This window comes from Aptenodytes patagonicus, chromosome 1 (assembly GCF_965638725.1).
Source record: "Aptenodytes patagonicus chromosome 1, bAptPat1.pri.cur, whole genome shotgun sequence".
NCBI classification, from domain to species: Eukaryota; Metazoa; Chordata; class Aves; order Sphenisciformes; family Spheniscidae; genus Aptenodytes; species Aptenodytes patagonicus.
Genome location: NC_134949.1, coordinates 69,684,657 through 69,696,898, shown reverse-complemented (window position 1 = coordinate 69,696,898; position 12,242 = coordinate 69,684,657). Strand labels below are relative to the sequence as shown.

At 53.3% G+C, this 12,242-nt stretch overlaps 1 protein-coding gene and 1 pseudogene across 1 annotated transcript in view; one reads left to right on the top strand and one right to left on the bottom strand.

The window, feature by feature from the left end:
- CACNA2D4 (calcium voltage-gated channel auxiliary subunit alpha2delta 4) overlaps positions 1 to 12,023 on the top strand; it is a 132,186-nt gene extending 120,163 nt beyond the window's left edge. Inside the window, exons 35-40 of the mRNA XM_076341412.1 lie at positions 382 to 437; positions 1,850 to 1,870; positions 6,967 to 7,084; positions 10,284 to 10,396; positions 11,066 to 11,148; positions 11,930 to 12,023. Of these exons, the coding sequence (XP_076197527.1) occupies positions 382 to 437; positions 1,850 to 1,870; positions 6,967 to 7,084; positions 10,284 to 10,396; positions 11,066 to 11,148; positions 11,930 to 12,016 (478 nt within the window). The 3' untranslated portion in view covers positions 12,017 to 12,023. The remainder of the gene's footprint in view (positions 1 to 381; positions 438 to 1,849; positions 1,871 to 6,966; positions 7,085 to 10,283; positions 10,397 to 11,065; positions 11,149 to 11,929) is intronic.
- Positions 2,210 to 4,098, bottom strand: LOC143161747 (uncharacterized; annotated as a pseudogene).
- Positions 12,024 to 12,242: the final 219 nt, after the last annotated feature.

Sequence of the window (12,242 nt, the reverse complement as noted above, 5' to 3'; positions counted from 1 at the left end):
GTGTAGCCAGTGTACGGGCTCCCTGATGGCCATCCATGCCTGCTCCTCAGGTGGGTCTCATGGTAGCTGAATCCCTCCCCAGCCTCGGAGGCTGCCGAACTCAGTCTTCTGTTCGCCGGCGAGGCCCCTGCACAGTATGCACTGGTAAAAGCCCATTCAGTTATTCCACAGTACAGATCCCATGATACAGAGCTACACTCTCATCGTGTGGAGAGGAAAGAAAAAAAAAATTAAAAAAAAAACCCCACAGACTTCCACTGCCAGCAAAGTCATAGTAAACATTTTAGAACTGATACTCGCTGGGCGACAGGGCCATCTCCCTGACACCTGCATCCTTCCAGGCTGCTGAAAAAGCATCCTCTGTTCTTGCTCTTTTGACAGCTTCCTTTTGGAGTTTAACATGAGTAGCTTCTGGCACTCAGACAACTTGGCAGATGGTGAGTACACAAAAGTCCAGCCGCCCCATAGCACGTGAGTGTTACAGCTGCTGGTGGCAGAAGAAGCTGTACAGGGAAGCCTCGTGCAAGGAGCCCACCATCTGCCCCGCCACCTCTCCCTCCATGGACCCTGGCATCCAGCTTCCAGGTCCCACCACCACCCCATCTCCCCCCACTCCCATCCCCATTTCAGGCTGCCACAGAGCGGTCAGGGTGAAGTGCGTGTGGCTCAGAGCATGCTGCTCGCTTTCCTCAGGGTAACTGCTGGGGTGGGGGGAGGCTCTTCTTTCCAAGGACCCCCACCCTCTGTGCAGTCAGATGAGAGAGACCATCAGCTGCAAAGCCCTTCGGTTGGAAAGACTCCCTTCCAGTCTTTCCTGAGGGTGGCCTACAGGACAGGACAGAGCATGGCTGGAGCAGCAGGCTCTCCGGAGCCTCGCAGGGGTCCCAGGAGGCTAGCCAGGAACCTGTAAAGTTCAATAACACATGGAGGGTCTTCACTTGCCCACTGGACCCTCTCTGGAAGAGAGAAGATGATGGCACATGGTATTGCACAGCAGCTGAGTGCAGCAGAGGGGTATGTCTGGGTTGAAATCCAGTGACCTGCCCTGCAGCTGCAGTGCTGCCTGCTAAAAACATCCTGAGAGTCTCTGCATTCCCAACCCTGCCCCACAGGTAGGGGGGATGTTAATGGCCCTGAGGTGACCCGAAGGGAAAGGTGAGGAGTGCTCTGCGCAGCCATGTAGGTGCCATTATTACATCCTCACTAATTATTCAGCACTACTGGCACTTTTAGCGGAGACAGTGGTACCTTCCCTGCTAACTGTGGGGCTGAGTCTTCTGCACTGAATTCGCCTGGCATAATGGGGAAACAGTCATTTTTAGAAAGGAAAATTTCCTTCTAGTCAGAGAACCAGCCCGGTGTCTGGGTACTGGTTAGGCCCCGCTCGCCTCCTCCAAAAAGGATCACCGGAGATGGCGGTAGAAGTTGCAGGTATCCTCTGTGTGGCCCTGGCTGCTGCTTAACACACGTCAGGATAACGGGAGTGGCCCCATGCAGAAATCGGTGGGGAAGAGTCAGATAAACAAGTGCAGTACTTGCAGCAGTGCAGGAGGGACTGCTCTTTCTGGAGGACAGACAGGCCTGGTGTTCCTGCAGGGAGCTGCTGTGGATGCTAAATGGCTGCAGTTTGATTTAGTCTTTGCTTGAGGAGATGTGAGAAAAAGGGAGGAGGGTTCTCACTGCTGCCCTGCTCATCGCCATTTCCTTTTGTGCTTTCTTCATCCCTCTCCCACATCACCTCCATGACTGCTGCGTGCAAATTCATCTCTTCGCTGTGCTGCCATCATGTGAAACTGTCACGTGGCTCCATCTTCATTGTGTGTCTCTGTGTGTCATGCGACCTTTCCAGCCAAGGCTGTCTTCCATCACTGTAAGTAGAACCACTTAGCAGCGAAAAGAGGAGGATTTAGCTAGAAATCCCAGGCTAGGAAAGCGATGCTGTTGCTCGTTTAGCTGGCTGAGCTGGTGATTGAAGGTCTGTCACCGAGAAGTCAATAAAAGAAGGAACACACCAGCCTCCTCAGTGACTGCGAGTACAGACAAAACGATCACTCGTTACTATGGCATAGTTGGGCCCGTAGCCTGTGTACCATGGCATGTCCTTAAGGCACTGTGCTTCCCAGCTGCCCCGTTCTTTTCAGCCGTCACACCAAAACCGAAGACCAACCCGTGCCTTCTCACAGGAAAAACTGTACAGGTCTTGTAGACTTCAGCTATTAAGAGGCAACTTAAGTCTTCTTTTCCACACCCCATGGCTTAGCTCCTTCTGATGAATCCCAGCCCAGCTCCAGGATAACGCAGAATTACTTTTAAGCAGTTCAACTGATAAGTATATGCTCTAGCTCATAAGTCCACTCCTACAGGCTAGTTAGAAATCCCTCCAGACGGAGTCCAGACTGTGGCTGTGTTTGTATCTCCCTGCTTCCATATCTAGCTTGTATTCGTCGATTTGCTCTCTGCCCAGCAAGACGTATGTGTGAGACAGAGATAGAGAAATAGAGACAGTTGGAATGTGTCTTACTGTATGAAGAAGAGGAAGAGAAAGAGAGGGTGACTACGGATGAAAAAAATGAGTGTCCATGTGGGGGGGGGAGTAGCGGGGTGGAAGAATACTATTGGGGCTGGAAGAAATGGATTGCACATGTTGTTAAGAAAGGGCTGTAGATTTTTGCCAGAGATGTTAACATTTTCTTGACTGCATGCCAAGGCTGGTGTATGCAAAAAGTATGGAGAGAAGACGACATTTTGTGAGAGAGAAACTGAGCACACATTTATTCAGGGATATGTGCAGAGGAATTAATGGTCGGGGATCTAATGCCTGACTGTGCACCTCTGGCTCTGCAGCACTGAGCCTATTTCTGCTTCCCAAGTTCTCTTGCTTTCCGGGAAGGCGAGACTCGCCGTTGGAATATGGGCATGATGTATTCAGACTGCACTCATCATGCAAATCTGCTTTTCAGAGGTGGTGAGAAGACGTGTTTGCTTCCACGTATTTTTCACTGCTCTCAGCATCTCATTCCTCTCTGTGTTTGTAAGGGCTTCTGCTTTTATGGACATCACCACAGGTTTGAAAGCCTTTAATTAAGCCAAAAATACTTCCAGCCAAGGCATGCAGCCTAGAAAGGACTATTTCTAGAATTCTGTAGCTCAGAAAAGTTTCTTTTTGACTGCATGGTAATGTACACAGAGGATATTTTACAAGATAATTGATTGAATTCTGTGTTTTGTATTTGTAACTAAGTGGCAGATTTGTCTTATGTGTCCCAGAGTAAATCCACTGACTTGGGTGCAGTTATCCATGATTTCTGCTGGTGGGAAAGAATTCACAAATCTGGGCTATACAGTTCATAACAAGGCGCGGCGGCTGCCTTTGCTGCTCAGGAGGATTGGTTGCCAAATGTCTGACAAAGTCTTTCTGGAAGTGCAGATGGTAGCAACAACAGCCTGGAATTAACTCACTCTTTGCTATAAAGTTTGCCATTTGTTATCAGCTCCTCTGACTGTTTACTAATCCCTGACCACCAGACTCTCAGAGCGCTGATAACGTTTTGATGTCCAGCATGTGCATGCAGAGGCTCAGCCCGAGCATTTTGCTGATGATGTACACGCTACTGGGCTCCTCTGAACTTCTTAATACTGCTGCAGCTGCATTGCTTCCAAGCAAATTAAGTGGCAGAAGGCTTAAGCATAATCTCTGTCATAGGTCTTGTCTCTGTGCAGAAGTTAGGAGATTTTAAAGTGGCTTCTTTTCATTTAGCCTGTGCCAAGAAACTGATTTAAGATGGTCTGTGGAGGGGACTTGTGCCAATTTAGCACAGTTTAAAAATACAGCTTGGTGCACGTGATGAGGTTAACACAGAACAAGTCAAATTGCAGATGTTCATGAAAGATTGCAAACAGAAACGCAACTTCTGTTCGTGACTTAGCCCATACTGCACTGCCCCGAAGGGACTCAACCCGGTGCACTTCCCACCACGTACCACCAGATGCACAGGCTGCTCCCGTGAGTGCCACCACGGCGCAGTTTGGCCCAAGATTGCTGCTTAAGCGTTGCCTCTCTGGTCCTGTGTTCAGAGCTGAGGTACAGCTCTTGCCCATGTGTGCGGGTCAGGCCAGCAAGCTGTGCTGATCAGCACTGGCAGAGGGTGCAGGTTTATCCTGGGCGTGGGTCCTGCAGTCTCTTTAGTTGCCTTTCCCCTTGAGGCCCAGTTCTCCAAGCCCGAGTCCAGCACAATGGCCCTGATTCAACACTGGCTGAGGCTGGGAGGCCTCAAATCTCCTTCCATCCCATATTTTCCAAGCCGATGGTCTGATTCACCCCCTCCCTGCACCCTGTCCTTCACACCACTGTTTTTTATATGGTTTTAACTCCATCCGCTTTGATGACACTACATCAGGAAGATGGAGCTAGTGGAGAACGTCATTCTTTGCCAGGGACGGGGGGAAAATGAGGACCTGGATGAAGTCTCTGCTATGTCAGGACCCTTTGCCACTCCTGACATGAGCAATACGCTAAATTCTTGCAAGCAGTTGTGCCCCAACTTTATCAGGTCATCTTTGTGGTCATCAGAGCTGTTCTTCTGAGCAAGAACCGGCACAGTCCATTGCCAGCAGCTGTGCTGTGGTGACAGCCCCAGTCACTCAGTGCTGCGAATCCAGGAGTAACGCAACGTGACTTTGATGGTTCGTGGTCTTGCCACAAGCATGTCCCTAAGAAGGTCTGTCCCTGGCTCAGACTACTAGCCACCCGTTTCAGAGTTTGGAGCTGTTTTCCCAGCCACTAATACAGTGAATTAAGGCTGAAGGAAAGGGCTCCCAGTCTGTTCCTCACACTCCTTTAGTCCATCAGGGACTTCACTGGCCAGAATATGGTTACCAGCCCTGGAGCTGATCTGAGCTGGAAAGTGTTTGCAGCTTCTCTCCTTTCAGCATAAATGGGGATATTCTGCGTGTTTCATCAGAAATGTCTAAGCCTTTGAATTTCACCTCAGTAATAGGGACTTCTACTGCTCATCCCGAATGTCCTCAGGGCTGTTTGTCCCCATGACAGGTACTAGTCAGAGGCATTCTCCATTAGCAAAAATGGGAGAGGCTTTTCCATGCTTCTGCAGTGTGGGGTTTGCAGAGAGGGACAGCAAATGGTGACAGAGCACAGGCAGGCAGATCCTGGCTGGTGGCAGAGTTGCTGCCAGACCCTGAAATGACACGTTTAGTTGATTAATTTAGTGTGAATACAGAACAAGGCATCATGCTGAAATCAAGCCCTGTGTGCTTTTGGATCTGTGCAAAATGAACCTAACCGTGATACCGAAAGGTGGTCCCACCATCTGGGAGGATTTAAGTAGGAGGCTGCCTTGTGAGTGACATTTTTAGAGAGTTCAGAAGAAAAGCACAAGGCACAACTATGGGGGACTCTGGACTGCAGGGAGGTGTTTGAGTACCCATCATATTCATCTGGGGAAGGCATTAGAGGGGAGATTGGGCTGCAGCTCCTGGCTCTTAAATGGATGTCTTGTGTTGCTGCATCGCCGTGGTGGACAGAAAAATCAGAGGAAAATCGTCCGGCTTTTCTCTCTCTCATGTAATCCACATTGTTTAGACAGCAAGCTCCGCAGGGTGGTGCCTGCCTCTTTTGGTGTGCTCCGGCAGTGTCAGGGGAGAGGAGACCATAGCTCTCAGTGAGGGTTTTACAGGGATGCAAGTTACCCATCAGGATCATGGATACCCTCTTGGTGCCTTCTTACTTACTACATTTACTGATTAAAACCCATGTTGCTACATCTTTCTATAAATCTTCAGTGCTGCTGCTGCAAGGGATAAGCTGGTCATCCTCCACATCAGAAGGACTCTCTTCTCTGTCCGTCCCCCTCGGCAGGACTGCCTGCAGCCGCTGTGTGGGTGGAGGGCTGTGGAGTGAGTCTTTTGTGCTCAGACCCAAAGCTGATGTAGAAACCATTTCTCATACTTGTTGTTAGCTGAGCCGCAACCACTTCTCCCCTAGCAACAAAGCCTCGCGTTTCCATCGGTGACATTCCCCTGTGTCTTACAGAGGCAGGAGCTGGCTTTGCTACCTCCAACTGAAGAAAATAATTGCCAGAAGGGCCCAAGGCAGTAGTTTCAGGCAAGGCAGGCTTTGCTGAACTCCTAGAAAGGATGCCCTTGCTTCTCGAGGGAGGCTCAGTAAGGCTGTTCAGCTCCCCTTCATCCCCAAATTACTTTGGGAGTCCCACAGAGTGTGACTGATGAGTGACGGAGCAGCTGCTCCCTGCCTCTGCGGTGGATGGCTCCCCCCAGGAGCCAGCACCACACGTTAGCTGGGTCTCTGCTGGTCCTTGAGAGCCGCCATCTGCTTCCCTATGGTATCAGGCCAGATCTCTTTGCTGGCAGTGTTTTCTTTTTTTTACGTGACACATATTCAACCCCTCAAATTTCCTGCTGTGGGCTCGCTCTGAAATGTCAGAGGGCTCAGGAAGGATCAGTGTGAACCAGGGCTGGGTAGGCAGGAGGGGCTTTATTGACACTGCTGGTTCAGTAGACACCCACCCCACCCCATTCCCCTCCTTTGAACACAGGGGTACCAGTGCCCAAATGCCCCTGCGTAACTGGCCGCGGGGGTCCCTGGGGTGCTGCGGCCGCTGCAGCCCCACGGCTGCGGCTTCGGCAGGGTAGGGTCCAGGCTTGCTTCAGGGAGGTGAGTGGGAATATTGGGCACATTTCTCACATAGGCCGGTTTTCCCACACCACCTAGTGGGAGCAGGGATCACTGCCTGGCTGCTTTCTGCAGCATCTCCTCATCTCCTTCCCCTTCTTCTCTGGTAGGCACCTGCTCTTGCCACTGTCGGGGGGGGCACGCAGGGCTGCTGCTCCAACCTACATCGCTAGTCTTAAGTGCTTCCATCTCAGTGCAGACCGCTCCTATATGATCCTCTGCCCTTTGTGTCTCACCTTGTCTCCTTACCATCACAGCTCACAAGCACAAGAAGCACGACACCTTGCAGCCCTGCGACACCGAGTACCCTGTTTTTGTGTATGAGCCGGCCATCAAGGAGACCAACGGGCTGATCGAGTGCGGAGATTGCCAAAAGTAAGAATTGCAGCTTCCCTTTCATTTGGGGGCTCGTGCACCTATCCCCAAGTCGCGACAGCACGCGAGCCTGGTCGCTGAGCTCGCCAGTGATGGTGGTAACTTGAGAAGAGTCGCCTGCTGCTGTGCCCATCGCGTGGCCACCGCCGCATCCACAGCTCTGGCCACAGAGCAGAGCTAAACAGCCATGCTGGACGGTGAGGAGGTGAAATGATCGAGTTGTTACAACTTATCTATAAAAGAGAAAAAAAAAAATTAAAAGCGCCTGTTAATAAGCAGAGGTGGCTGTAGAATGAAGGAAAGAGCATTTAAATATATATATAAAACTTTCCATTCCACAGATTTCAGAAAGGAACTTTTTCTGTTTTTTCACATTTCTGGCAAAAGTTTTCTCCTTAGAAAATTTTCCTTTTTGCAATGCTTTCGGCTTTCCTTTTCCTTTTTATATTTTCCTCTTTTCTGTTTTTCTACAGAAAAAAAAAAAAGCGGGGGGGGGAGAAGTGTTAAACTGAAAGAAATGAAAACACAGGTCCACTTTTTTATTTTCCGTTTTCATTTTAAGAGAATGAACAGTCCGAAATAACAGAAAAGTCATTGTGAAAAGAGGCCATTTTCAGCAGTTGCATAGTGCCGTCAGCAATCACGTGCAGAAAGGTGACAGAAGAATGAATTTCCACTGGTCCAGCTTTTCCTAACATGAGGTGTCCAAACAGATCTGACTGGAATCCCTTTTAAAAAAAAAAAACCAAACAATCCTACCTAGTCTGACTTCAGTCTTGGATCAACTGCAGGAAAGACTTAAAGGTTAGGAAAACAGCCTGCGCTAGTCAGCATGACTTTAAGAAAACCGGGCCTTGCCAAACATAGTTTTAGAAGAAGAGATTGCTGATTTGGTGACAACAAGGTATTGTGTAGGTGCATTAAGCTCTGGGTGGATCCAGAGGCGCTGAGTGCCCCAAACTGACCTGTTTGTGCGTTAAGCTCTTGCTGCAGAGATCTCCGCCACCGCCACAGCCTAGGGCTGACCCCTCCTTGATGGAGCCCAGCACCCACCCACCGTCCCTGGGAAGGCTGGCAGGGGTTTCCACCGTGGGTGTTTTGTACTGTGGTGGTTACAGCAACCCCCTGAGTGATGGGAGGTGGGGAGGCAGTTGAATGATCTCAGGGTGATATGCTTAAACCCCGTGTCTCCTACTGCCCGTCCCACTTGAGTCACTGCCTTATGGTATAAGGGGGCAGGCAGCACCTTGCCAGCTCCAGCAGCAGCCCCTGAGTCCTGCTCAGCTCCTTCGTAGTTACAGGCGCAGGATTGGATTGCAGCCTCTGGATACCAGGCACGTCTCTTTTGCAGCTTTCATGTTCGGGAGAGACACGCGCCCCGACACAAGCTCTGTGGAGTGTTAGACAGTGGCCCACTGGGGCGTGCAGGCTTTCCCCATCATGTTTTGCAAGCCCAGGTGGTTCCCAGTGGAGCAAGAATAGGCTGGCTGCTGGGCAAAAAGTTGGCTTGCAGATCGGTGCATGGGGCACCTCTATCCTGGTTACAGAATTTGTGCGTGGTTTAAAATCTGCTTGTCAAAGCTCCCACAGCAGTCATCAGCCAGGAATACTAATGAAATAGTCGCGCTGCAGTGTGTGACATTCAACACCTCTAAAAGTGAATACAGAAATCCCTGGAGGCTAGAAGGCGGCAAGACTAGGTGGTGAATAACCAGGGAGACAGGGCGGTCCTCCGGTGCAGTCAGGTTGGTCGGTGCAGTGGGCACATCCTCACAAACCTGTATTTCTAATCCAGAAGCCCTCTCCCTTGGCTGAGAGGTGGTTAGCAGGACCGGGAGTGCGCAAAGCCACATGCTGGCTGCAGCGTTGCAGCCCTGCCACCAGCGCAGGCATGCCGAGCCCACCGTCCCTGGTCTTCCCTGCGCCCAGTGGCCCCAGGAGCCTGCAGGCTCCTTGCCAGGGCTGTACGGCCGCCCAGTGCCCGGTGGCAGCACAGCCTGTCGGCGGGCAGTGAAGGACGGCAGGGTGGGCAGCTCAGCCTTGCTGCGGCTGGCTGCAGCCTCTGCGCTGGCAGAGGGCAGGCAATGACTGCAAGGCATTGGGTGGGGGGTTGACGCAGGCTGGTGAGATGCCCAGACACGTACAGCACCTTGCGGTGACACCGGCATGCATATGCTTGGACACACACCCCCTGCCACCCGGGTGCTCGCCCGGGGGGCCGCAGATGGGCACGTGCCAGTGTGCAAACCCACAGTCACAGGCGCACGCAGCCTTGTGAGCACAGAGACACGTCCGAACTGCCCATGCACATGCACGTGCACACACGCTCATGCACAAAACCCTGCACACAGCCGAAACACGTGCCTGCCCTCATCCTGCTCTGCCCACACAAGCCCTCCGCTGCCTGCACAACCGGGCAGCGGCGCTTCCGCGAGTCCTCACGTGCACGTCCTCGGGCAAATGCTTACATCTAGACGCAGACTCGCCGGCACGTGCCTGTGCTCGTCACCAGACCTTTCTGTAGTCTGCTCGTCCAACAGGGAGGGGAAGGGACAGGCGAACTTGTGGCTGCAAAGTGAAGCTGCACGTTTTTCATGGCAGCAGGCAAGACCGAGCACCAGTTGGTCAGTCCCATCACACCAACGTAATGTGCGATGCTATTGGGATCCTCCATTTCTCACTCCAGTAACATGAAATTTAGCAAAACTCTGCCCCTTGCAGGACTGCATAGTACATACATCCATGCATTATATAAGCATACGCATGAATATACGTTGAATGGGCATTGGCACGCCTCTGGGTGAAACCAGGTCTTCTCAGGTGTCATCTGCTGTGACACGCTGCCCCATTTGGGGAGGACTTGTGTCGGGTTTTGTTGGTTCGTTGGTATTTTCAGTTTATTGGTTGGGTTTTGGGTTTGATTTTGGCTTTTGTGCCTAGCGTGGAGTTGTAAATCTGAGCCAGTTCAGAGCTTCCTGAGGCCAAAAAGGTGTGCTAACGCCACCTCCCTGCCCCCCCCCCCCCCCCCCCCCATGCGCACAGCTGCTCGCTGTGTCTCTCCCACTTCCTGCTGACATCCCGTTTCCGAGGATCTGTTTTCTTTGGCTTTCTTTGCTGTGGGCCAGGTGATGCCGGGGCAGCTGCTCTGGCACTGCAGCGGGAGGGATGTGCTTTCTCCCGCCCGCTCTTTTCTTCGCAGGATGTTTGTGGCGCAGCAGATCGCCAGCAGTAACCTGCTGCTCCTCGTCATGGATGCTGCCTGCGACTGCAGCGTCTTCCCACCTGTCCTGCTGGATGCGAAAGAGGTCAAATATATCCTTCCACGTGTAGCAGGGACGCATGGCTCCGCAGGCCTGTTGCTAGGGTGGAAAACCTTCTCCCAAGGCAATTGCCACAGGGGTGGAGGGCATGGCAGCCCCGGGAGAGAGAGTGTGTCACCTCTCCCTAAGTGGGAGAGAGTGAGATGCAGAGCAGGCAGGGTTGAGGTGTGGTGGAGAGGAGGTACCAGTCCTGCCCTCCAGCCCCCTGGGAGGAAGCCAGCCTCCACCAGCCAGGCTGTCGGATGCACTGTACGAGGGTGAGGGATGGGACGGGCCAGGAGAAAGGGTCAATGGTGGGGTGGGCACAGTTGGGCTGGCTCCTCGACAGTGCTCCCAGGTGCTTCCATAACTCATCCCTGCTGGGTCTTCATCCATCCCTCCTAGCAAGGGTGGTGACGTGGTGCAGCTTGTCACCGTAAAGCTGAGCCCTCTCCGTGCGTTTTGGCCACTTTCAGCTGCTTGACTTTCCTTGCCGGCTTCTAGCGCTTGGAGATGTCTCTAGCCCATGCAGGGTGACCTGCCCTTCCCTTGTCCTCCCCACTCTGTCTCCCAGGCTGAGCAGTTACACCTAGATGACGTGCATCAGCACCCCATGGGTCTGTGCAGTGCTCATCCCCCTTTTCCCTGCCTGCCGCTGCCAACGTCCTTAACAGCCTCGCACATAATGCTTCAGTGAAGTGTGAACGGATGCGGTCCCAGAAGCTGAGGCGGCGGCCAGACACGTGCCACGCGTTTCACCCCGAGGTAACCCGGGGCAGCGTGGGAGGGAGGGAGGGAGGGAGGGAGGGAGAGCACGCAGCTGGGTTTCACCATGGGCATGCCTGTGCCCATGCACACGTCTCCTCTTGTACCTCTGCGTTGTGTGTATCGCGTGCCCATCCCGCCAGCTGGACCCAGACACAGCCATGTGACTCCCCAAGGGGCTTCCTAGCAGGAGGACAGTCACGCTAGTGACACCTGGGAAGGGTTTGAGCTCAGATATCACAGGGCTGCTGGATTTCTTTGGGGGGTTCACCTGCTGGAAAAAGCTCCAAGTTCTGTAACCAGCCCTTGGGATCTGAGCTTGGTGCAGCCAGGCAGCTCTCCCGCCTGCCGGGCTGGCAGGAGTTTGGTCCAGGCACCTTCGCACAGCATGCGAGGCAGCCCAGCTGCCTGTCCCTGCCCCGCGGGGCCAGGAGCAGGCACAGTGACCTGCTCGTGGGCAGGGGACTCTGGAAGGAGCTGCAGGAGGGACATGCAGATGGGAGCCGATCCTGCTGCAGCCTCCGAGGCTGAGGGATGGGAATCAGGGTGTGGGGCAGAGCATGGCAAGAGCTGGGGAAGTGGGTGGCTTCCTAGCTCGCAGGCGGCTGCCATGGCCCACGGGCATCAAACCAGTCCCTTCCTTTGCCCCTGGTGATCCTTTCTTTTGGCCCTCTGCCACAGGCATTGCTACCTCCTCCAAAGGCAAGGGGCGGGCTCCCTTCCCTCTGCCAGGGGCCACCCTGGCAGTAAGCAAGCTGACGCCTTCTCTCCCATCTCCCAGGAAAATGCCCAAGACTGTGGTGGCACTGCCGAGGTCTCCGTCTCACCGACGCTGCTCCTCCTGCCCTTGGCGCTGCTCCTGCGGTGACGCTGCCTGCAAGGGTGATGCTGCCTGCAATGCGCCTTACGCAGCAGAGACCCGGGAAGGAGGGAGCCGCTGCTGGTTGGAGCATCAGGAGGGGAGGAGATGGAGCGCAGGCCATTCTGGGACACCTGCTGTGACTACCTGGGGAGACCGAGGTGTTAATGATGCGGCGCAGCGTGTCCTGTGTCCTTCACTGCAAGGTCCAGCATGGTGCCGATGGTGGAAGCTG